At 41.7% G+C, this 25,755-nt stretch overlaps 2 protein-coding genes across 2 annotated transcripts; both read right to left on the bottom strand.

Annotated features, from left to right (window-relative positions):
- Nucleotides 1–16,913: 16,913 nt before the first annotated feature.
- On the bottom strand, nucleotides 16,914–20,771 carry LOC124674384 (glycosyl hydrolase 5 family protein-like). Its single transcript, XM_047210427.1, has 4 exons — nucleotides 20,355–20,771; nucleotides 19,633–19,880; nucleotides 19,006–19,526; nucleotides 16,914–17,420 (listed from the first exon to the last, which is right to left on the bottom strand). Exons 1-4 carry the CDS (start codon nucleotides 20,769–20,771, stop codon nucleotides 16,930–16,932), a joined length of 1,677 nt encoding a protein of 558 aa, XP_047066383.1. The 3' UTR covers nucleotides 16,914–16,929.
- Nucleotides 20,772–21,084: 313 nt separating this feature from the next.
- Nucleotides 21,085–25,701, bottom strand: LOC124674385 (glycosyl hydrolase 5 family protein-like). The gene is made up of 4 exons (XM_047210428.1): nucleotides 25,291–25,701; nucleotides 22,860–23,107; nucleotides 22,229–22,749; nucleotides 21,085–21,753 (listed from the first exon to the last, which is right to left on the bottom strand). The coding sequence occupies exons 1-4, from the start codon at nucleotides 25,696–25,698 to the stop codon at nucleotides 21,257–21,259; spliced, it is 1,674 nt and encodes a 557-aa protein (XP_047066384.1). The 5' UTR covers nucleotides 25,699–25,701; the 3' UTR covers nucleotides 21,085–21,256.
- Between the last annotated feature and the right edge of the window lie 54 nt (nucleotides 25,702–25,755).

The raw sequence follows: 25,755 nt of genomic DNA on the forward strand, positions 1-25,755 counted from the left end.
ATTTACAAGATTCCTATGCATAGGAAGCATGTTAGACTTAAATGTGTTTTGAATTTGCCTCTTGATGCTCTCTTTTGCTTCAAATACTATTTCTTATGAGAGCATCATCATTAAAACTGCTGAGCCCATCTTAATGGCTATAAAGAAAAGAACTTCTTGGGAGATAACCCATGTGTTTATTTTACTACAGCAATTTTTGTTTTGTTGTGTCTTGGAAGTTGTTTACTACTGTAGCAACCTCTCCTTATCATGTTTTTGTGCCAAGTAAAGTTTCTATGTCAAAGTTGATGTTATATTTGGGATCGCTGCGCAGAAACAGCATTGCTGTCTGTCACGAATCTGGGCACAGTCCTCTGTAGAAAATTCGAAAAAATCTGCCAATTTACGAGCGTGATCCTCAGATATGTACGCAACTTTCATTAGTTTTGAGTTTTTCCATTTGAGCAAGTCTGGTGCCATCTTTAAATTCGTCTTTACGGACTGTTCTGTTTTTGACAGATTCTGCCTTTTATTTCGCATTGCCGCTTTTGTTAAGTTGAATGAGTTTCTTTGTTCCATTAACTTTCAGAAGTTTTGTGCAATGTCCAGAAGTGTTAAGAATGATTGTGTCACCTCTGAACATGTGAATTTTTGATTATGCACTAACCCTCTAATGAGTTTGCTTGAAGTTTGGTGTGAAGGAAGTTTTCAAGGGTCAATAGAAGAGGGTGATATAATGTGATCGAGAAGAGCGAAAGGTCTAAGCTTGGGGATGCCCCGGTGGTTCATCCCTGCATATTTTAAGAAGACTCAAGCATCTAAGCTTGGGGATGCCCAAGGCATCCCCTTCTTCATCGACAACTTATCAGGTTTCTTCTAGTGAAACTATATTTTTATTCGGTCACATCTTATGTACTTTACTGGGAGCGTCTGTGTGCTTTTATTTTAGTTTTTGTTTTGTTATTTTCATTCTCTGAATAAGTTCATCCTTGTTTGGGAGAGAGACACGCTCCGCTGGTTCGTATGAACACATGTGTTCTTAGCTCATAATATTCATGGCGAAGTTTCCTCTTCGTTAAGTTGTTATATGGTTGGAATTGGAAAATGCTACATGTAGTAATTGGTAAAATGTCTTGGATAATGTGATACTTGGCAATTGTTGTGCTCATGATTAAGCTCTTGCATCATATGCTTTGCACCCATTAATGAAGAAATGCATAGAGCATGCTAAAATTTGATTTGCATATTTGGTTTCTCTAAGGTCTAGATAATATCTAGTATCGAGTTTTGAACAACAAGGAAGACAGTGTAGAGTCTTATAATGTTTACAATATGTCTTTTATGTGAGTCTTGCTGCACTTGTTCATCCTTGAGTTTGCTTCAAATAACCTTGCTAGCCTAAACCTTGTATCGAGAGGGAATACTTCTCATGCATCCAAAATACTTGAGCCAACTACTATGCCATTTGTGTCCACCATACCTACCTACTACATGGTATTTCTCCGCCATTCCAAAGTAAATTGCTTGAGTGCTACCTTTAAACAAATTCAAAAGTTATTACCTCTTATTTGTGTCAATGTTTTATAGCTCATGATGAAGTATGTGGTGTTTATCTTTCAATCTTGTTGGGCAACTTTCACCAATGGACTAGTGGCTTCATCCGCTTATCCAATAATTTTGCAAAAAGAGCTGGCAATGGGATTCCCGGTCCCAAATTAATTAACAAAAATAGACACTCCTCCATGGTATGTGATTGTTGGACGGCACCCGAAGGATTCGGTTAGCCATGGCTTGAGAAAGCAAAGGTGGGGAGGAGTGTCATCATAATAAAACTAAAATAAAAAGGCACTCCTTCATGGTATGAGATTGTTGGCAGGCACCCGAGGATTCGGTTAGCCATGGTTTGTGAAAGAAAGGTTGGAAGGAGTGCCACCCAAAAATAAAATAAGATGGGAGCCGCTCTTTGAAGGTTTGTTTGGCAAGGGGGTTAGAGTACCCGCTACCATTCGTTGACAACAACAAACACCTCTCAAAACTTTACTTTTATACTCTCTTGATGTTTTCAAAATCAAAGCTCTAGCACAAATACAGCAATCGATGCTTTCCTCTTTGAAGGACCATTCTTTTACTTTTATTGTTGAGTCAGTTTACCTATCTCCTTCCACCTTAAGAAGCAAACACTTGTGTGAACTGTGTATTGATTCCTACATATTTGCATATTGCACTTGTTATATTACTTTATGTTGACAATATCCATGAGATATACATGTTATAAGTTGAAAGCAACCGCTGAAACTTAATCTTCCTATGTGTTGCTTCAATATCTTTACTTTGATTTATTGCTTTATGAGTTAACTCTTATGCAAGACTTATTGATGCTTGTCTTGAAGTACTATTCATGAAAAGTCTTTGCTATATGATTCACTTGTTTACTCATGTCATTACCTTTGTTTTGATCGCTGCATTCATTACATATGTTTACAAATAGTATGATCAAGATTATGATGGCATGTCACTTCAGAAATTATCTTTGTTATCGTTTTACCTCGCTCGGGACGAGCAGTAACTAAGCTTGGGGATGCTGATACGTCTCCAACGTATCGATAATTTCTTATGTTCCATGCTACTTTATTGATGATACCTACATGTTTTATGCACACTTTATGTCATATTTGTGCGTTTTCTGGAACTAACCTATTAACAAGATGCCGAAGTGCCAGTTCCTGTTTTCTGCTGTTTTTGGTTTCAGAAATCCTAGTAACGAAATATTCTCGGAATTGGACGAAATCAACGCCCAGGTTCCTATTTTGCCCGGAAGCATCCAGAACACCCGAGAGCCGCCAGAGGGGGGCCCTGTGGGCCCCAGATGACATGGTGGCGCGGCCAGGGCTGGGCCCGCGCCACCCTATGGTGTCGTCGCCTCGTTGACCCTCCTGCGCCGCCTCTTCGCCTATTTAAAGCCCCTGCATCGAAAACCCTTACGGAGGAAGCCACGATACGAGAAAAGTTCCAGAGCCGCCGCCATCGCGAAGCCAAGATCCGGGGGACAGGAGTCTCTCGTTCCGGCACCCTGCCGGAGCGGGGAAGTGCCCCCGGAAGGCTCCTCCATCGACACCGCTGCCATCTCCACCGCCATCTTCATCACCGCTGCTGCTCCCATGAGGAGGGAGTAGTTCTCCATCGAGGCTCGGGGCTGTACCGGTAGCTATGTGGTTCATCTCTCTCCTATGTAGTTCAATACAATGATCTCATGAGCTGCCTTACATGATTGAGATTCATATGATGATGCTTGTAATCTAGATGTCATTATGCTAGTCAAGTGGGTTTTACTTATGTGATCTCCGGAGACTCCTTGTCCCACGTGTGTAAAGGTGACGAGTGTGTGCACCGTGTGGGTCTCTTAGGCTATATTTCACGAAGTACTTATTCACCGTTGAAGAGCGTAGTGAAGTGCTTATTTATATCTCTTTATGATTGCAATGTGCATCGTATCACAATTTATCTATGTGCTACTCTAGTGATGTGTTATTAAAGTAGTTTTATTCCTCCCGCATGTGTGCAAAGGTGACAGATGCGTGCACCGTGTTAGTACTTGGTTTATGCTATGATCATGATCTCTTGTAGATTGCGAAGTTAACTATTGCTATGATAATATTGATGTGATCTATTCCTCCTACATATGCATGAAGGTGACAAGTGTGCATGCTATGCTAGTACTTGGTTTAGTCGTTTTGATCTATCTTACACTTAAGGTTACTTAAACATGAGCATTATTGTGGAGCTTGTTAACTCCGGCATTGAGGGTTCGTGTAATCCTACGCAATGTGTTCATCATCCAACAAGAGTGTAGAGTATGCATTAATCTATTCTCGTTATGTGATCAATGTTGAGAGTGTCCACTAGTGAAAGTGTAATCCCTAGGCCTTGTTCCCAAATACCGCTGAGTTACTACCGCTTGTTTACTCGTTTTATTGTGTTACTACTGCTGCAATACTACCACCATCAACTACACGCCAGCAAGCTATTTTCTGGCACAGCTTGCTACTGCTCATACATATTCATACCACCCGTATTTCACTATCTCTTCGCCGAACTAGTGCACCTATTTGGTGTGTTGGGGACACAAGAGACTTCTTGCTTTGTGGTTGCAGGGTTGCATGAGAGGGATATCTTTGACCTCTTCCTCCCTGAGTTCGATAAACCTTGGGTGATCCACTTAAGGGAAACTTGCTGCTGTTCTACAAACCTCTGCACTTGGAGGCCCAACACTGTCTACAGGAAAGGAGGGGGAAGGTAGACATCAATGCGTTAAGACGCAAATGAATTACAAAATACATACGGTTCTGAGCATGTCAGATCCGTTGACTAAAACCTCTCCCGTGAGCAAAACATGATAAAGCACCGGAAGGCCAAGGTGTTATATCTTTACAAATGTAAACTAGATTATTGACTCTAGTGCAAGTGGGAGACTGTTGGAGATATGCCCAAGAGGCAATAATAAAATGGTTATTATAATATATCTTTGTGTTTATGATAATGTTTACATACCATGCTATAATTGTATTAACTGAAACATTGATACATGTGTGTTATGTAGACAACAAGAAGTCCCTAGTATGCCTCTTAAACTAGCTTGTTGATTAATGGATGATTAGTTTCATAATCATGAACATTGGATGTTATTAATAACAAGGTTATATCATTATATGAATGATGTAATGGACACACCCAATTAAGCGTAGCATAAGATCTCGTCATTAAGTTATTTGCTATAAGCTTTCGATACATAGTTACCTAGTCCTTATGACCATGAGATCGTGTAAATCACTTATACCGGAAAGGTACTTTGATTACATCAAACGCCACTGCGTAAATGGGTGGTTATAAAGGTGGGATTAAGTATCCGGAAAGTATGAGTTGAGGCATATGGATCAACAGTGGGATTTGTCCATCCCGATGACGGATAGATATACTCCGGGCCCTCTCGGTGGAATGTCGTCTAATGTCTTGCAAGCATATGAATAAGTTCATAAGAGACCACATACCACGGTACGAGTAAAGAGTACTTGTCGGAGACGAGGTTGAACAAGGTATAGAGTGATACCGATGATCAAATCTCGGACAAGTAAAATATCGCGTGACAAAGGGAATTGGTATCGTATGTGAATGGTTCATTCGATCACTAAGTCATCGTTGAATGTGTGGGAGCCATTATGGATCTCCAGATCCCGCTATTGGTTATTGGTCGGAGTGAGTACTCGACTATGTCCGCATAGTTCGCGAACCGTAGGGTGACACACTTAAAGTTGGATGTTGAAATGGTAGAACTTGAATATGGAATGGAGTTCGAATATTTGTTCGAAGTCCCGGATGAGATCCCGGACATCACGAGGAGTTCCGGAATGGTCCGGAGAATAAGATTCATATATAGGAAGTCATATTCCAAGTTTGGAAATGATCCAGTGCATTTATGGCAGGTTCTAGAAGGTTCTAGAAAAGTCCGGAAGAATGGCACTTTGGAAAGTGGAGTCCCGAAGAGACTCCACTTGCATGACCAGCCAACCCTAAAGGGGAGGAGTCCAAGTTGGACTCCCCTAGGGTGGCCGGCCAACCCACCTCAAGGAAAGGTGGGAGTCCCACCTTGAGTGGGACTCCCTCCTTGAGTAGGTTTCCCACATATGGGAGGTTTTAGTGTTGGGGTCTTATTCGAAGACTTGGACTAGAACTCTTGGGGCTTCCACCTATATAATGAGGGGCATAGAGAGGGGGCTGGCCACTTCAAGCCTCAGCCTTGGCCGCACCCCTTAGAGGGCCGGCGCCCAACCCCCTCTCTCCCCAAACCCTAGCGGTCTCTCTCCTCCACCATATCCCGCACGCTTAAGCGAAGCTCCGCCGGATTTCTCCACCGCCACCGACACCACGCCGTCGTGCCGTCGGATTCAAGAGGAGCTACTACTTCCGCTGCCCGCTGGAACGGGGAGGTGGACGTTGTCTTCATCAACAACCGAACGTGTGACCGAGTACGGAGGTGCTGCCCGTTCGTGGCGCCGGAACCGATCGTGATCAAGATCTTCTACGCGCTTTTGCAAGCGGCAAGTGATCGTCTACCGCAGCAATAAGAGCCTACTCTTATAGGCTTTGGAATCTCTTCAAGGGTTAGTCTTGATCATCCCCTCGTTGCTACCGTCTTCTAGATTGCATCTTGGCTTGGATTGCGTGTTCGCGATAGGAAAATTTTTGTTTTCTATGCAACGTTCTCCTACAAGTAGCTAGATGGTCGTCTTCTCCTTGTTGTGCTTCATTGTTGGATCTTGTGAGCTGCCTAACATGATCAAGATCATCTATATGTAATTCTATATGTTGTGTTTGTCGGGATCCGATGGATAGAGAGTACTATGATTATGGTGATTATCAATCTATTGTTTATGTGTTGTTTATGATCTTGCATGCTCTCCGTTACTAGTAGAGGCTCGGCCAAGTTTTTACTCTTAACTCCAAGAGGGAGTATTTATGCTCGATAGTGGGTTCATGCCTTCATTGAATCCGGGACAGATGACGTAAAGTTCTAAGGTTGTGGATGTGCTCGTTGCCACTAGAGATAAAACATTGATTCTATGTCTAAGGATGTAGTTGTCGATTACATTACGCACCATACTTAATGCAATTGTCCGTTGCTTTGCAACTTAATACTCGGAGGGGGTTCGGATGATAACCTCGAAGATGGACTTTTTAGGCATAGATGCAGCTTGGATGGCGGTCTATGTACTTTGTCGTAATGCCCAATTAAATCTCACTATATTTATCATATCATGTATATGCATTGTTATGCCTTTCTCTATTTGTCAATTGCCCGACTCGTAATTTGTTTACCCAACATGCTTTATCTTATGGGAGAGACACCTCTAGTGAACTGTGGACCCCGGTCCTATTCTTTACATAGCATACAATCTATCGCAATTGTGTTTACTCGTTTTCTTTGCAAACATCTTCCACTCGATACGTTTAATCCTTTGTTACAGCAAGCCGGTGAGATTGACAACCTCACTCGTTTCGTTGGGGCAAAGTACTTTGGTTTTGTTGTGCAGATTCCACGTTGGCGCAGGAATCCCTGGTGTTGCGCCGCATCACATTTCGCGACCATCAACCTTCAACGTGCTTCTTGGCTCCTACTCGGTTCGATTAAACCTTGGTTTCATACCGAGGGAAACTTGCTTCTATACGCATCATACCTTCCACTTGGGGTTCCCAACGGACGTGTGCATCTACGCGTATCAAGCTAAATTTCTGGCGCCGTTGCCGGGGAACTGAAGAAAAGCTACACCATAGAGATCTCTAACTCCCACGTCAACTACACGCCAGCAACTAAATTTCTGGCGCCGTTGCCGGGGAGATCAAGACACGCTGCAAGGGGAGTCTCCACTTCTCAATCTCTTTACTTTGTTTTTGTCTTGCTTTATTTTATTTACTACTTTGTTTGCTGCACTAAATCAAAACACAAAAAAATTAGTTGCTAGTTTTACTTTATTTACTTGTCTTGCTCTCTATATCGAAAACACAAAAAAATTAGTTACTTGCATTTACTTTATCTAGTTTGTTTTATTTACCGTTGCTAAAATGAATACCCCTGAAAATACTAAGTTGTGTGACTTCACAAATGCAAATAATAATGATTTCCTATGCACACCTATTGCTCCACCTGCCACTACAGCAGAATTTTTTGAAATTAAACCTGCTTTACTAAATCTTGTTATGAGAGATCAATTTTCTGGTGTTAGTTCTGATGATGCTGCTGCCCATCTCAATAATTTTGTTGAACTTTGTGAAATGCAAAAGTATAAGGATGTAGATGGTGATATTATTAAATTGAAAGTGTTTCCTTTCTCATTAAGAGGAAGAGCTAAAGATTGGTTGCTATCTTTGCCTAAGAATAGTATTGATTCATGGACTAAATGCAAGGATGCTTTTATTGGTAGATATTATCCTCCCGCTAAAATTATATCTTTGAGAAGTAGCATAATGAATTTTAAGCAATTAGATACTGAACATGTTGCTCAAGCATGGGAGAGAATGAAAACTTTGGTAAAGAATTGCCCAACCCATGGACTCGACTACTTGGATGATCATCCAAACCTTCTATGCAGGACTAAATTTTTCTTCGCGGAATTTATTGGATTCAGCTGCTGGAGGTACCTTTATGTCCATCACATTGGGGGCGGCTACAAAACTTCTTGATGATATGATGATAAATTACTCTGAATGGCACACGGAAAGAGCTCCACAAGGTAAGAAGGTAAATTCTGTTGAAGAAACCTCTTCCTTGAGTGATAAGATTGATGTGATTATGTCTATGCTTGTGAATGGTAGATCTAATGTAGATCCAAATAATGTTCCTTTAGCTTCATTGGTTGCTCAAGAAGAAAATGTTGATGTGAATTTCATTAAAAATAATAATTTCAACAACAATGCTTATAGGAACAATTCTGGTAATAACTATAGGCCATATCCTTCTGCTAATGGTAATGGTTATGGTAATTCTTATGGGAATTATTACAATAATAATAGGAGTGTACCCTCTGGTCTTGAAGCTATGCTTAAAGAATTTATTAGTACACAAACTGCTTTTAACAAATCTGTTGAGGAAAAGCTTGATAAAATTGATACTATTGCTTCTAGAGTTGATAGACTTGCCTCTCGATGTTAATCTTTTAAAATTGAAAGTTATGCCTAATAATGATATTGATAATAATATTACTACTACAGCAAATGCCATCCAAGTTAGAATTAATGAGAATATAAGATTAATGGCTGAACTGCGTGCTAGGTGGGATAGAGAAGAAAATGAAAAACTAGCTAAAGAGAATAATGTAGCTAAAGTTTGGACTATTACCACCACTAGTAATGCTAATTCTTCACATGTTGCTGCACCTCCTTCTATCAATGGTAAAATAATTGGTGTTGGCAATGTTTCTACTCCTAGTGCAAAGCGTACAAAACTGCCTGAAATTGCTAAAACTGCTGAAACTGCTTGTGATAAAACTGCTGAAATTTTTTCCAACCTTGGGAATAATGATCCCATTGCTGTAGCTCATAATGATTTAGATTTTGATGATTGCCACATCTCTGAAGTTATAAAGTTCTTACAAAAACTTGCTAAAAGTCCTAATGCTAGTGCTATAAATTTAGCCTTTACCAAACATATTACAAATGCTCTCATAAAAGCTAGAGAAGAGAAACTAAAACTTGAAACTTCTATTCCTAGAAAGTTAGAAGATGGTTGGGAGCCCATCATTAAAATGAAATTCAATGACTTTGAATGTAATGCTTTATGTGATCTTGGTGCAAGTATTTCGTTATGCCTAAAAAGATTTATGATATGCTTGACTTGCCACCATTGAAGAATTGTTATTTGGATGTTAATCTTGCCGATAATGTTAAAAAGAAACCTTTGGGGAGGATTGATAATGTGCACATTACGGTTAACAATAACCTTGTCCCCGTTGATTTTGTTGTCTTGGATATCGAATGCAATGCATCTTGTCCAATTGTGTTGGGAAGACCTTTTCTTCGAACCGTTGGTGCTGTTATTGATATGAGGGAAGGTAATATTAAATATCAATTTCCTCTCAAGAAAGGTATGGAACACTTCCCTAGAAAGAGAATGAAGTTGCCTTTTGATTCTATTATTAGAACAAGTTATGATGTTGATGCTTCTACTCTCGATGTTACTTGATTTGCACTTTCTGCGCCTAGCTGAAAGGCGTTAAAGAAAAGCGCTTATGGGAGACAACCCATGTTTTTACCTACAGCAATTTTTTGTTTTGTTGAGTCTTGGAAGTTGTTTACTACTGTAGCAACCTCTCCTTATCAAGTTTTTGTGCCAAGTAAAGTTCCTATGTCAAAGTTGATGTTATATTTGGGATCGCTGCGCAGAAACAGCATTGCTGTCTGTCACGAATCTGGGCACAGTTCTCTGTAGAAAATTCGAAAAAATCTGCCAATTTACGAGAGTGATCCCCAGATATGTACGCAACTTTCATTAGTTTTGAGTTTTTCCATTTGAGCAAGTCTAGTGCCAGCTTTAAATTCGTCTTTACGGACTGTTCTGTTTTTGACAGATTCTGCCTTTTATTTCGCATTGCCTCTTTTGCTATGTTGGATTTATTTCTTTGATCCATTAATGTCCAGTAGCATTATGCAATGTCCAGAAGTGAAAATAATGATTGTGTCACCTCTGAATGTGTGAATTATTAATGGTGCACTAACCCTCTAATGAGTTTGCTTGAAGTTTGGTGTGAAGGAAGTTTTCAAGGATCAAGAGAGGAGAATGATATACTATGATCAAGAGGAGTGAAAGCTCTAAGCTTGGGGATGCCCCCGTGGTTCACCCCTGCATATTCTAAGAAGACTCAAGCTGTCTAAGCTTGGGGATGCCCAAGGCATCCCCTTCTTCATCAACAACATCATCAGGTTCCTCCCCGTAACTATATTTTTATTCAAGTCACATCTTGTGTTCTTTACTTGGAGCGTCGGTTTGTTTTTGTTTTTGTTTTGTTTGAATAAAATGGATCCTAGCATTCACTTTGTGGGAGAGAGACACGCTCCGCTGTTGCATATGGACACATGTGTCCTTAGGCTTTACTCATAATGTTCAAAGGTGAAGTTTCTTCTTCGTTAAATTGTTAAATGGTTGGAATTGGAAAAATGCTACATGTAGTAATTCTAAAATGTCTTGGATAATGTGATACTTTGAAATTGTTGTGCTCATGTTTAAGCTCTTGCATCATATGCTTTGCACCCATTAATGAAGAAATACATAGAGCTTGCTAAAATTTGATTTGCATATTTGGTCTCTCTAAGGTCTAGATAATATCTAGTATTGAGTTTTGAACAACAAGGAAGACGGTGTAGAGTCTTATAATGTTTACAATATGTCTTTTATGTGAGTTTTGCTGCACCGGTTCATCCTTGAGTTTGCTTCAAATAACCTTGCTAGCCTAAACCTTGTATCGAGAGGGAATACTTCTCATGCATCCAAAATCCTTGAGCCAACTACTATGCCATTTGTGTCCACCATACCTACCTACTACATGGTATTTCTCCGCCATTCCAAAGTAAATTGCTTGAGTGCTACCTTTAAAATTCCATCATTCACCTTTGCAATATATAGCTCATGGGACAAAATAGCCTTAAAAACTATCGTAGTATTGAATATGTACTTATGCACTTTATCTTTTATTAAGTTGCTTGTTGTGCGATAACCATGCTTCTGGGAACGCCATCAACTATTGTTGAATATCATGTGAGTTGCTATGCATGTCCGTCTTGTCTGAAGGTCTATCATTTTAGTGGTTGGATCATGCAAAATTGTTAGAGAAGAACATTGGGCCGCTAACTAAAGCCATGAACCATGGTTGAAGTTTCAGTTTTGGACATATATCCTCAATCTCATATGAGAACAATAATCATTGCTACATGCTTATGCATTTAAGAGGAGTCCATTATCTCGTTGTCCATGTTGTCCCGGTATGGATGTCTAAGTTGAGAATAATCAAAAGCGAGAAATCCAAAATGCGAGCATTCTCCTTAGACCTTTGTACGAGCGGCATGGAGGTACCCCTTGTGACACTTGGTTGAAACATGGCATGCAAAGATCCGGTAGTCCAAGCTAAGTAGGACGAGGTGCGGGCACTATTAGTACACTATGCATGAGGCTTGCAACTTGTAAGATATAATTTACATAACTCATATGCTTTATTACTACCGTTGACAAAATTGTTTCATGTTTTCAAAATAAAAAGCTCTAGCACAAATACAGCAATCGATGCTTTCCTCTTTGAAGGACCTTTCTTTTACTTTTATTGTTGAGTCAGTTTACCTATCTCCCTCCACCTTAAGAAGCAAACACTTGTGTGAACTGTGCATTGATTCCTACATACTTGCATATTGCACTTGTTATATTACTTTATGTTGACAATATCCATGAGATATACATGTTATAAGTTGAAAGCAACTCGCTGAAACTTAATCTTCCTATGTGTTGCTTCAACACCTTTACTTTGATTTATTGCTTTATGAGTTAACTCTTATGCAAGACTTATTGATGCTTGTCTTGAAGTACTATTCATGAAAAGTCTTTGCTATATGATTCAGCTTGTTTACTCATGTCATTACCTTTGTTTTGATCGCTGCATTCATTACATATGTTTACAAATAGTATGATCAAGATTATGATGGCATGTCACTTCGTAAATTATCTTTGTTATCGTTTTACCTCGCTCGGGACGAGCAGAACTAAGCTTGGGGATGTTGATACGTCTCCAACGTATCGATAATTTCTTATGTTCCATGCTACTTTATTGATGATACCTACATGTTTTATGCACATTATATGACATATTTATGCATTTTCTGGAACTAACCTATTAACAAGATGCCGAAGAGCCGCTTGTCGTTTTCTCGCTGTTTTTGGTTTCGTAAATCCTAGTAAAGAAATATTCTCGGAATTGGACGAAACTTTCGCCCGGGGTCCTATTTTTGCACGAAGCTTCCGTAAGACCGAAGAGTCAATGAAGTGGGGCCACGAGGCGGCCAGGAGATAGGGCGGCGCGGCCCTGGCCCTGGCCGCGCCGACCTACCCCCTGGGCCCCTCGTGTGGCCCCCTGACCTACCCTTCCGCCTACTTAAAGCTTCCGTCGCGAAACCCCCAGTACCGAGAGCCACGATACGGAAAACCTTCCACAGACGCCGCCGCCGCGAATCCCATCTCGGGGGATTCAGGAGATCGCCTCCGGCACCCTGCCGGAGAGGGGATTCATCTCCCGGAGGACTCTTCATCGCCATGATCGCCTCCGGAGTGATGAGTGAGTAGTTCACCCCCGGACCATGGGTCCATAGCAGTAGCTAGATGGTCGTCTTCTCCTTGTTGTGCTTCATTGTTGGATCTTGTGAGCTGCCTAACATGATCAAGATCATCTATATGTAATTCTATATGTTGTGTTTGTCGGGATCCGATGGATAGAGAGTACTATGATTATGGTGATTATCAATCTATTGTTTATGTGTTGTTTATGATCTTGCATGCTCTCCGTTACTAGTAGAGGCTCTGGCCAAGTTTTTACTCTTAACTCCAAGAGGGAGTATTTATGCTCGATAGTGGGTTCATGCCTCCATTGAATCTGGGACAGTGACAGAAAGTTCTAAGGTTGTGGATGTGCTGTTGCCACTAGAGATAAAACATTGATTCTATGTCTAAGGATGTAGTTGTCGATTACATTACACACCATACTTAATGCAATTGTCTGTTGCTTTGCAACTTAATACTGGAGGGGGTTCGGATGATAACCTGAAGGTGGACTTTTTAGGCATAGATGCGCTTGGATGGCGGTCTATGTACTTTGTCGTAATGCCCAATTAAATCTCACTATATTTATCATATCATGTATATGCATTGTTATGCCTTTCTCTATTTGTCAATTGCCCGACCGTAATTTGTTTACCCAACATGCTTTATCTTATGGGAGAGACACCTCTAGTGAACTGTGGACCCCGGTCCTATTCTTTACATAGCATACAATCTACTGCAATTGTGTTTACTCGTTTTCTTTGCAAACATCTTCCACTCGATACGTTTAATCCTTTGTTACAGCAAGCCGGTGAGATTGACAACCTCACTGTTTCGTTGGGGCAAAGTACTTTGGTTTTGTTGTGCAGATTCCACGTTGGCGCAGGAATCCCCGGTGTTGCGCCGCATCACATTTCGCGACCATCAACCTTCAACGTGCTTCTTGGCTCCTACTGGTTCGATTAAACCTTGGTTTCATACTGAGGGAAACTTGCTTCTATACGCATCATACCTTCCACTTGGGGTTCCCAACGGACGTGTGCATCTACGCGTATCAGCCGGCGGTGGGCGACGGTGGCGCGGCGAACTGGCGGCGACGTGGGTCCGATCTGGGCCCGTTTTGGGGCCTGGAGAGCCTGGTCGTTTCTGCTTCGTCTTCTACGGTCTGCCACGACGACAACTTTAGCCAATTCGTTCGGGCGACCATGGGCAGCGCCGCCGGGTTCCTGACCGGGGAACGCAACCTGCTGCCGTGTCTTCTTCTCTGCGGCCGCCATGGGCTTGGCAACGACGACTTAGTGAGACGATTACCTCCTTCGTCATCGTCGGGCGGCAGATGGCGGCTTGGGGGACGGTTCGTCTGCGTCGAAGAATAAAGGTGGCGATTTTAGGATTCTTCTCGCACCAAGTTTGAAGATCTGTCGGATGCTTGTTCCAACCAGTCTGGGTGGATTGTCGTGTTCTGGAAGGCCCTGCCGGCGAAATTTATTGTGCGAACAATGCCTGAAGATTGTTGGATTGGGTGGTTTCGGTCGTGCGCACCCATGTTTTTTATCTGGTCGTTTGGTTTCAGAGGGAGCGCCTCGAAGCTCTGCTGGTTGTTAATATCATGGAGCTTGTTTTCTTTCCTTGGTGCTAGCGGAGAAGGTCATCAAGCCGAGATCGGTGAATAGCTATGATGGTTGGATCTTGGTGCTCAGGTGGAATTGGCTTGACAATTCGTGGCTTGTAACAACGACTGGTATGTGGGAGCGGCTGCACAGGAGAAGCTTAGAGTCTTATCTTTCCTTAATTGGTTGTGCCTGACAATGTTCTTATTGAAGGCATTGTTTTGAGAGAGATGCCTTTTTTTTGAAACAGAGAGAGATGACTTTCTTCAGGGTGAAAACCTACTATCTATGATCGGGTGACGACAGTGTTTCTGCATTGTTTCCTTCTTGGAGACGTCGTTTATGGAGAAGCTGAGCTTCTGGTGTTGTCTTGGTGGTGCCAGTGTTGCTGTTTCAAGTTATGGTTCTCTGTAGCGGGACCTTTCTTTTTTCTGTAATTCTTTCCTCTTTTTTAGCTGTGTGCATCCTTTATGTCATTAGGGCATGATATTGTTGCGGATGCTGTGTGTAAGTGGTATCTCCGCGATATTAATATATGTTTTTTATAAAAAAAATATACTTGAAAACTTCTAGATTTGAAAATTATATAGATATTGAAAAAGTTTACAATTGAAAAATATTTAAATTTAAAAATTTGCTCAAATTTGAAAATTATTCAAAATGAATTTAAAAATTATTCAAATTTTAAAATTTTCAAACAAGAAAAAATAGATAAAAGAAAAATAGAAAAATAAAAACAGAAAAATCAAAAAGGAAAAACAGAAAAAGAAAAGGTGAAGGAAAACCAAAGGAAATAAAATAAAATCCAAAGAAAGGCTGACCGGAACCACCCATCAGGTTCTCAAAACCAGGGGTGGACATAAAAACCGATAACCGAAAAGACTGAGACCCATCCCGAATATACCGACACCAAAAAGAAAATTGGCTAGATAACTTTTTAGATCGTATTTAGATTGGTTAATTTGGTCATTAGTTCCTAATAACCGAATAGGCTGAACTAACCGAACAACACGTGTGACCGGCCCATACACCCGAATTGTGTGATGTGCATGAATTGTGGTAGTGTTGTATATTGATCAAACATCTATAGCGTGGATTTATTTTTGTTTGGTATTTAGGAACGTTTATTTCACTAATTAATAACAACATATGCATTGCAAAAAATCCAAAATACCAGTAAAATGCTGCCATTTTTTACTAAATATCTTTGAATTTTTGTGACAACATCCACCACACTGTTCAGTCATGACCGAACCCAAACCTGAATCATCGGGTACCGAATCTGTCGGGTGGTAAAAGTAACAAATATAATTTAGTCTTCATTTTTAGATGACCAAATTTAAAATAGACCGAAATACAAGGACCGAATTGGCAGTTATGACTACGCCCACCCCTACTCAAAACTAGCAAAAGCAAACAATCCCTCGCCCCCTCAGTGTTGATGGGCCACGGCCCAAGTTGCCACCCCGTGCGTGCGGGGCGTATTCCCGCACACGAACGATAAATAGGGATTGGCCAATCAAACCCTACCCACAAGGCCACAAGGGTGCAAAAGCTGTCAATCCTATACACCGACCAGGTCGGTGCCTAACAGGCACCGCACACCCTGGTCAGGTACTAGGCCTGGCCCATTTAGGTTTTTCTCTATTTTCGTTTTCTGTTTCTGTTTTCCTTTTGTTTGTTTTTCTGTTTTCCTTTTTTGTTTCCTTTTCTTTTTTGTTTATTTTTCTTTTTTGTTCAAATTTGGAAAAAGTTCAAATTTGAAAATAGTTCAAATTTAAACATGTTCAAATCTGAAAAATGGTCAAATTTGAAAATGTTCACATTGGAAAAGCGTTCAAATTTTAAAAATGTTTAAATTTAAAATTGTTTGTATTCGTAAAATTTTCATATTCGAAAAATATTCAATTACAAAAAAATGTTTAAATTTTTTTTAAAAAAATCAAAAATCTGAAAGAAATGTTCAATCTCAAAAAATGTTCAAGTTCAAAAATATTCAAATTTTGAAAATATTTAGATTTCAAAAAACTAAAATTTAAAATACTGGATTTTAAAAAATCAGATTTGAAAAGAATAAGCATTTGGAAAACAAAAAACATAGAACAGAAAAAACAAAAACAAAATAAAAGGTGTTGGAATGGTGGGCCGGCCTACCACCTGCCTGGGGGCTGTGCGGCGCCTTGTCCGTGTCGACCAGGTTGGCATACACCCCCTGCAAAAGCCTCCAGGGCGCCCCCCTTTATGATGGGCCAGCATCTGCAAAAGAGAAGGACTGTGGAATCATAGGATGATGAGATACTCACTCAATGACGTAAGAGCAACATTTGTTATCAAATTGCGATACATTATACACAATGGTATAAGGGAACTTGCAAATATCTTGCTGCATAATGTCCTAGATCGTAATATTACAGTCGTCCAATGCAATTAGATTGAAAAACTTTGTCCGATCATCCTTGAATAGATCCAAACGTGCTGTTTCCAAATTACTACCATCAATCAACTTGATGTTGCAGGCCAGGGTCCAAGCGACGGCAGCTGCAAAATGGAGGCGGTCTCACCTGGTATGCCTCTACTGCTTAATATAACTTTGAACCATTGGCTCTCAGGATTGCAGGATGGATCTTTGGTTAGGCACTTGCACTCATTTGTTGTGATGACACCGTCAGGGCCGGCATCCAAGCACACTCTTGTTCCATTTTTGGCGACTTCAGTCGAAACATGCATTCCTGAATTTGATATTAGCTGCCACTTCGAACATGGTTTGCCGTAATCACTCCCAAGCTTTGCAATATCACCCACAGACTTCGCCTCAAGGCATTGTCCAGTGTGCTTCAATACTAGCTCAGATGTTGAGGTGTAGTTCCAAGCGTTTGATTCATCACATGAACCCAGCTCGAGTGAATTGCCAGATTTCACCAACACACAGAGCCCAGTTAGAAGATGAAATATTACGTTGTACGGTTCTTGACTGTTCGGTAGACCAGGACCTGGAGTATAAATATTTCCGTTATTATGGAGTAACTTAGCGAAATTCAGTACATTAAAAAACTAGATCAATGGCGGAGGATCCCAGTTGTTTTTTATTTTCATTTTATTTTTAATTAAGAGAGAAGTGTGGCATTTTTGTGCTAGCCAATAAGATCCAGCAAGAGATGGAGATTAGACTCTTTTAGATCCCATTCTTTTGGCAAAGTGATGGACACTATTTAAATGGGATATCATTTGTAGACCCAAAGATCAAGAAGATCTTGGGGTGGAGGTTCTACAATTAAATAAAATAAAATTTTGCTTAGTAAATGGCTTCATAAGAAGGTGCTTCTCACAAAAGACGATCTTATCAAACGGAATTGACAGGGCTGCTCTAAATGTTGCTTTCGTGATCAAGATGGAACAATACAATATCTTCATTTCTCACGCCATTTTGCAAAAATCCTTTGGCGTACTGTTTTATGACTTTCAATAATGGAAAAAAATAACGCGCTATTTCGGCGCTAATAGCACGCTATAGCGTTTCTAGACAGCCCACGCTACATCATTCCGGCGTGCTATAGCGTGCTATAGCACGCTAATAGTGTATTTTTCAGCCGACGCTTGTTATAGCGCGCTATTTTTTTCCTTGCTTTCAATATTCCCCCGTTGGTGAATATTACAAATTTAGTCGGAAATTGGTTAAATGATGTTGCAAAGAAAGATAAAGGACATAGCAGAGTTGGTGTGTGATTTATTATGAGCTGTCGGTAACGATTTTATCTTTAACGGAAGAAGTTTTTCATCATTTTTGCAAGTTATTTCTTTGGTTATGCCCTAGATCCATATGTGATCCTATCTCTAGCCGGCGGATGCTCGTCTGGATATGGATATTTGGTGCAACCGCTTGACGACAGTAGCATGGAATTTATACAGTCGTTGCAGTTGGCGGTATGAGAGGCATCTTACATGAAGATCTTGTGGCGCCTTCTGTTTCTTGTAATGTTAAAATGCTTATTAATGTAGAGACTTTGAATGATCCGTGATATTTAACGCTTTGCAAAATTGATCGTTAATAATAATGCATTAAAGAGCCGTAGGCACGGATTGATGCAGAGGCTGGGGCTTCCCCATTTCGAAAAAAAAGCCAATAAGATCCGGGGCCTTTCTGTGAAATTCAGTTCATATTGTTACTATCAAAGTGTAGTGCATTTTGGTTGGCAAAAGGAAAGTGTTTAGTGCATTTTTACAATGTATGGGATTCATTTTTCTTCATTTTGAGCATATATACCAGCTTGTTTATACGTTTACCCGTGCTTTCTTAAAAGTTACATTTTACAATTATTTTGCAAGGGTTAAATCAGTGCATGCAAAGTGGTAAACTATTCTAAATTGATATCCATGCAATCAAATTTTGGAAAAAAAATTCTAAATCTAGAATGTTATACGGATCCAAAGAATGAAGCACTTATGTATGGGTGAAAAAAGGCTTATGTTTGAGTTCAGAAAAGGAAAGATTTAAAAACTGTAAAACAGATATCACTACATATTCTTTGTCTTGAAATGTTTTTTTCGTAAGGGTACTGAGATGGGTAAAGTGCAAACCTTGAAATGGTGATTGCAGAGAATTGATCCTTTTAATGAAACTGGGGTTTCTTGCTGTGCACCAATCCCATGATAGTAATCCATATGATTCATCGTAAGCTAGAACACCCTCTCTGATATAGTAACTCCCTTGCAGAGCCCAAACAGCCCAGTCCAAATCCATGTCAGCAGCTATGCTTAAGAAGCACGTAAGATAACGATTGTCAGAAGTATGTGTGCCAGACATGTCAAAACCAATCTCAGAGAAAAACAACGGCCAGCCTTGTTGATCTAGGAACAGTCCTTTGGTCCTTAGGGATTCGACAGCCACTCCACAAGCATCATTTTGATTCCGGTGTTCCCAATCGGTGCCATCTGAAAAACTATACCAATGCTGCTCGAACACCAACTTTCCTGTAAACGACAGCTGAACTTGCTTTGCGAACAAAAATGAGAGATCGAGGTCATAATCTAGGCCCGACAAAATAACAAGGACATTAGGGTTTGCTGCATGCACAGCTTCGGCACCCTGTTGCATATACCTGAGATGGGAATAAATTGTAACTTATAAGTTTCCGACCATCAATTACATAGAAAAGACTTTTGGAAATCATGACTCATGAAAAGAACATCTGCCCGGTAACATACCTATACCACAAGCTAACATTTTGATGGGGGCCACGGAGCTCATTCCGCAAGCTCATGCCCACAACATTCTTTGTGTTCCTAAACATTGTTGCCATTACACTGAGGCCCTTCAACCATTCTCTAGGGTCAAAGTATGTGTCTCCAAAGAAGGCATTGCCATCGGATCCGCTGCAGCACCATCCTGGAGTTGTTATTTGGTTATCAAGTATGACCATAATATTGTTGCTGGCCAAAGCTGACACCACTTCCTATTAAATTTAGGACATGTCAGAAGGATAATCATGATTAATATATCCCATGGTAGAAAAATAATTATGTGGTGGTCATGTTTAACCCAATATTGGGTCCATGTGACAAGGTAAACATACAACTCCATTTGTTTTGTATATCACCAGGTCAACTAACTGATACCTCTTCGAGAGGTTGACCACTGACTAGATCTGATATTTAAAAAGGCACAATCTCACCTAATCTACCAGTTGCCATGCTACTTCTCCATACAGTGTTGTCGAGTTCATTAATATGTATGCATTGTCGAGTTCACGACTAATCTGGCACTTCTAGCAACAATTCCCAAAACAAGAAAATAGTTGCACATTTTATGATGGTAGCAAGATGCTCAGCATCCCTTTCAAAGTATTCATAGTTGATAGAACGAACAAAATCTTGGGATTTTCAGGGATAATGTCGGTTATTTAAAGTGTTTGATATTAACCACCTACCCGGAACACATCGATGAGGGGCAGGTCGAGGAGGTCGGGGTTGTTGACCCGTACGCCGGCGGCGGACTCACGCAAGCCGAGGATCTCCAGCGACCATCGCAGCGGCAGCGACGAGAGCGTGGCGTTGGTGGCGAGGTAGGTGGGCCAGGTGAGCCTGACGCAGTTGAACCCCATGGCCACGATGCGCGCCGCGATGTCCCCCACGCCGCGCCGGGACAGGCCCTCTGCCGCCACGGGCTCTAGGTGCGACGCCCAGTTCGCGCAAGCCAGCTTCACGCGCCGCTCGTCCGCGTCCACCACCCACCGCGACGACGTTGAGAGCGGCAGCGCCGGGAGCGAGATTGAGATGGCGCGCACGGACGCTAGGAGGACGACGAGGACGACGAGGAGCAGCGGAGTGGGAGAGGAAGAAGCCATACTGTCCTACTGGTGCTGGGACTTGGAGTGGAGACTACAGAGGCCGGAGTTTAAACGGACAGGATGGTAGCATGACATGTGGGACCACGTGTAACTTGGACAGATCGTTTGCTGCCTCGAGAATGGTTAAGTAAAGGCAAGTAGCTGCGAGCTTCCCTATATCTCTTTGAGAATGCAGTTGTACATAATTTAACATCTAATTTTAAACAAATCTAAAACGTCCATTTATGGATATGGACATAGGTAGTATTTTCTTGTGGAACCCGAGTACATAGGGAGTATTCCATGAGATTACATTTATTATCTGTGGCGTAAGAGCAACCTCATGTGATTTTTTAACACGGTAATACATTACACACACTGGAGTAAGTGAGCTTGCAGACATCTTGCGTATAATTCACAGACTGTAAAACTGAAGTCGTCCATTTCCAATTGGCTTGAACAGCTTGTCCTTGGGTATATTCAAACGTGTTGTCTTCAGATTACTACCATGATGAACTTGATGTTGCAGGCCAGGGTCCAACAGACGGCAGCTGCAAAATGGAGGCCTCAGCTGGTATACCTCTACTGCTTAGTATAACTTTGAACCATTGACTCTCAGGATTGCAATATGGATCTTCGCTTAGGCACTTGCAGGGATTTGTCATGATGACACCGTCAGGGCTGGCATCCAAGCATACTCTAGTCCCATTTTTAGCGAGTTCGGTCGAAACATGCATACTTGAGTTCGATATTAGTTGCCACTTTGAACAGGATTTTCCACAACCTGCCCCAAGCTTTGCAGTATCACCCACAGACTTTGCCTCGAGACACTGTCCAGTGTGCTTCAGTATTATCTCAGATGTTGAGGTGTAGTTCCAAGCGTTTGATTCGTCACATGGACCCAACTTAAGTGAATTTGCAGATTTCACCAACACACAGAGACCGGTTAGAAGATGAAATATCACGTTGTACGGTTTTTGACTGTTCGGTAGACCAGGACCTGGAGCATAAATATATTTCCATTATTATGGAGTAACATGATGGAATTCAGTACAGCTTGCCACTATCAAAGTATAGTAAATTTTAGTCGGCAAAACGAAACGGTGTAGTGCATTTTTACAATATGCATGGAGTTCATTTTCCTTATTGTCTAGCATATCAGCTTGCCTATAAGATTTATCAGTGTTTTCCTAGAAGTTACGTGTAGCAACAAAGGGATTAAAACAATGCACACATACTGGTAAATGATCCTAAATTGATATCCATGTCACCATCTTTTGGGAAACAATTCAATAGCTAGAGCATTATTCTGTTTAAGTCTTCAAGACGACATTGCCCAATCCAAAGAATGGAAGGCTTATGTTTTATTTCAGCAAAAGAAGGATTTATAAAAAAAATATAAAACAAATATCACTATATCTTCTTTGTCGTACCGTGTTGCTAGGTAAGAGTACTGAGATAGCTAAAGTGCAAACCTTGAAATGGTGACTGCAGAGGATTGATCCTTTTAATGAAGCTAGGGTTTCTTGCTGTACACCAATCCCATGATAGCAATCCGTATGTTTCATCATAAGCTAGAATACCCTCTCTGATGTAGTAACTCCCTTGCAGAGCCCAAATAGCCCAGTCCAAATCCATTTCAGCTGCCACGCTTAAGAAGCACGTGAGATAACGATTGTCAGAAGTATGTGTGCCAGACATGTCAAACCCAATCTCAGAGAAAAACAGAGGCCAGCCTTGTTGAAGTAGGAACAGTCCTTTAGTTCTTATCGATTCGACAGACACTCCACAAGCATCATTTTGGTTCTGATGATCCCAGTCGGTACCATCTGAGAAACCATACCAATGCTGCTCGAACACTAACTTTCCAGTAAATGACAGCTCAACTTTCTTTGTGAACAAAAAGGAGAGAGTGTTGTCAAAATCCAGGCCTGACAAGATAACAAGGACATTAGGGTTTGCTGCATGCACAACTTCTGCACCCTGTTGCATATACCTATGATGGAAATAAATTGTAAATTTAAGTTTCCAACTATGAATGGCATAGAAAAAAATTTAAAAATCATGCTGTGGGTCATAAAAATGAACTTTTGCCCATTAACATACCTGTACCACAAACTAATATTTTGATAGGGGCCACGGAGCTCATTCCGCAAGCTCATGCCCACAACATTCTTTGTGTTCTTAAACATTGTTGCCATTGCACTGAGGCCCTTCAACCATTCTTCAGGGTCGAAGTATTTGTCTCCAAAGAAGGTATTACCGTCGGATCTGCTGCAGCACCATCCTGGAGTCGTCATTTGGTTATCAAGTATGACCATGATACTGTTGTTGGCCAAAGCTGACACCACTTCCTATTAAATTTGGCCCATGTCAGAATCCATTTATCCCTTGGTACCAAAATATATTTATCTCCACTTCATGTTTAGCCGGGTATTGGGTCCATGTCACAAAGTAAACAAATATACAGATTCCGTATGTATATGATGGTTTGTTTTGTAGCATACCACCAGGTCAACTAACGGAAAACTCTTAGTTGAACCGCCGGGCATTTGAGCCGGCCGCATCCAAGGCTGTAAGTAACTCAGGATTCGTGCACCATTCGGGACCAGCAAGCCAATTATTCATGTAAGTCAGGTATAAACCTCGTATACGCCACGAGGTACAGCACACCTAGATGGCCCATGGCCTACAATTCCTGCAGCTGAACTGTTCGTACCGAAGGACGATGCCGACCGTTCGACCATGGACCAGTGTATCCGCACTGTATAACGTTCGGCAACGGCCATTTTTACCGGCGATCAATATTTAAGGAGAGGTGGAGGAGGCAGAAGCAGAACACCATTTGTAGCTGATGAGACCACGAGGAGAGCTTCTCCCTCCCTCAAGCAGCTCTGCAACACAGACTTGCCATGTAAGTAAATCGGAAGTAATACGCGAACAAACCAGATCGGTGGCGGTCCAGCATCGGTTGTTACCTGGTCGGATCTGCACCCGATGGCCGCCTCAGGTGCCTCGCCTCCAACCAGATCGACAACGGAGTCCACGTCGGACATCTTGCCTTCAGTGGAGAGTTTTTTTCTCCTCAGTTAGCCCTCGACAGGTGAGGTGGTAATGGGAGTTCCTCACCTTTGCTACAGGATTTCTCAGGCGTAGGAAGTTTGGGTCCGGTGGGTGGTTGGGGAAGAAGAAGTAGTACTTGGTTGTGGACAAGGAATGGGCGCAGGCCTGAGTTAATAGCTAGCGGGCTAGGTCAAATTGTGAAACAGCAAATTTTTACCAGCCGACAGGTGCAGGGGGTACGTTCCGATCCAGTACCAGGAACCAGACTTTTCGCCATCAATCCTCGTACAGGCCCACATGCACTAGGCGTACATAGCGCGTATTCACTGAAGATTTAATCCAGAAAAACTCTACCCGCTCCTTTCCTTCAACGCATCACGATGACCCATGTGTGGTCAGATATCCAAGCTCAAATGCCGTGCGGTTCATTCTATTCGCTCTCCTCAACTAACTAGATATATTTTCGTGAGACTCCCTATTACTAGAACTGTTATGGAAAAAGTACCATCTCACCTAATCAACAAGTTGACATGTATCCCCATCAGATAGACGACCCAACAAAGCAAGATTTGTTCTTGCTGGAGCACTGTGACTTGCAAGGCACCCTCATATTGGACCATCAATTTGGTGACTAGTAGGTATACCTCTGTTCAATTTGGAACAGGGGTGTATAGAAAGAAAACTTCTATAACAACTACAGGTGGCGGCATTGCCTGAGCTAGCAAGATAGATCGGGTTCTCTCATTAAGGTTTATCCTTCAGTTGCACTGGATGGTTGTAATTGATAAAAGAAAGAAGGATACCTTAATGACTCTTTTGGTGACTGATGAGCCTTAGTTGTGTGAATTGTTTATTATTTGCATTCAGAATTCTTCTAATATGCAAATCTGGACTTCTGAAGCAACAAATATTAGTAGGCGAAACAGTATGAATAGCATCAATTATTCCATGACGTACACTTTCTTGCAGGGATATAGTTCTCTTACTTATCCATCAGAGACAGAGTGATTATTTATTCAGAAAATACAAAATTGTCAGTTCAACAGTGGATTTTTCTTTCAATTCTACTCCTGTTATTCACATGAAGTATTGTCGAGTTCACAATGAATGTATGCATTCGCGAGCTCACTACTAATCCGGCACCTTAGCACTTCAACAGCAACACATTAATTGTAAGATATTGTAAATGTAAAATTTGGCATCCTCCTGAACCTTCCATTTTGCAACTCTAGCAAAACCATGCCAAATTTATGGTGGTAGGAAGATGCTTAAGCATCCATTTCAAAGTATTCATGTTCGATTAATCTTTGTTTCTATTTCAAAATATAAATCTGTGAGAAATTAATAAGGTCTAGGTAATGCTGCCAAATGGAGACCAGTAGAACTCAGCAAGAGTCTGATAAGACATACGCAACCTTGGCCTTTTCAGGGATATAATGTCGGTTATTTAAAGTGTTCGGTAACAACGACCTACCCGGAAGACATCGATGAGAGGCAGGTCAAGGAGGTCGGGGTTGTTGACCCGTACGCCGGCGGCGGACTCCCGCAAGCCGAGGATCTCCAGCGACCACCGCAGCGGCAGCGTCGAGAGCGTGGCGTTGGTGGCGAGGTAGGTCGGCCAGGTGAGCCTGACGCAGTTGAACCCCATCGCCGCGACGCGCGCCGCGATGTCCCCCACGCCGCGCCGGGACAGGCCCTCCGCCGCCACGGGCTCCAGGTGCGACGCCCAGTTCGCGCAGGCCAGCTTCACGCGCCGCCCGTCCGCGCCCACCACCCACCGCGACGAGGTCGAGAGCGGCAGCGCCGGGAGCGACACCGAGACGGCCCGCGCGGACGCTAGGAGGACGACGAGGAGGCCGAGGAGCTGTGGAGTGGGAGCCATGGTAGTTACTGGCTGGGCTCGGAGAAAGGGGGATCTGGAGTTTAAAAGAACGGAATT

This window comes from Lolium rigidum, chromosome 7, assembly GCF_022539505.1.
Source record: "Lolium rigidum isolate FL_2022 chromosome 7, APGP_CSIRO_Lrig_0.1, whole genome shotgun sequence".
In the NCBI taxonomy this organism is placed as follows: Eukaryota; Viridiplantae; Streptophyta; class Magnoliopsida; order Poales; family Poaceae; genus Lolium; species Lolium rigidum.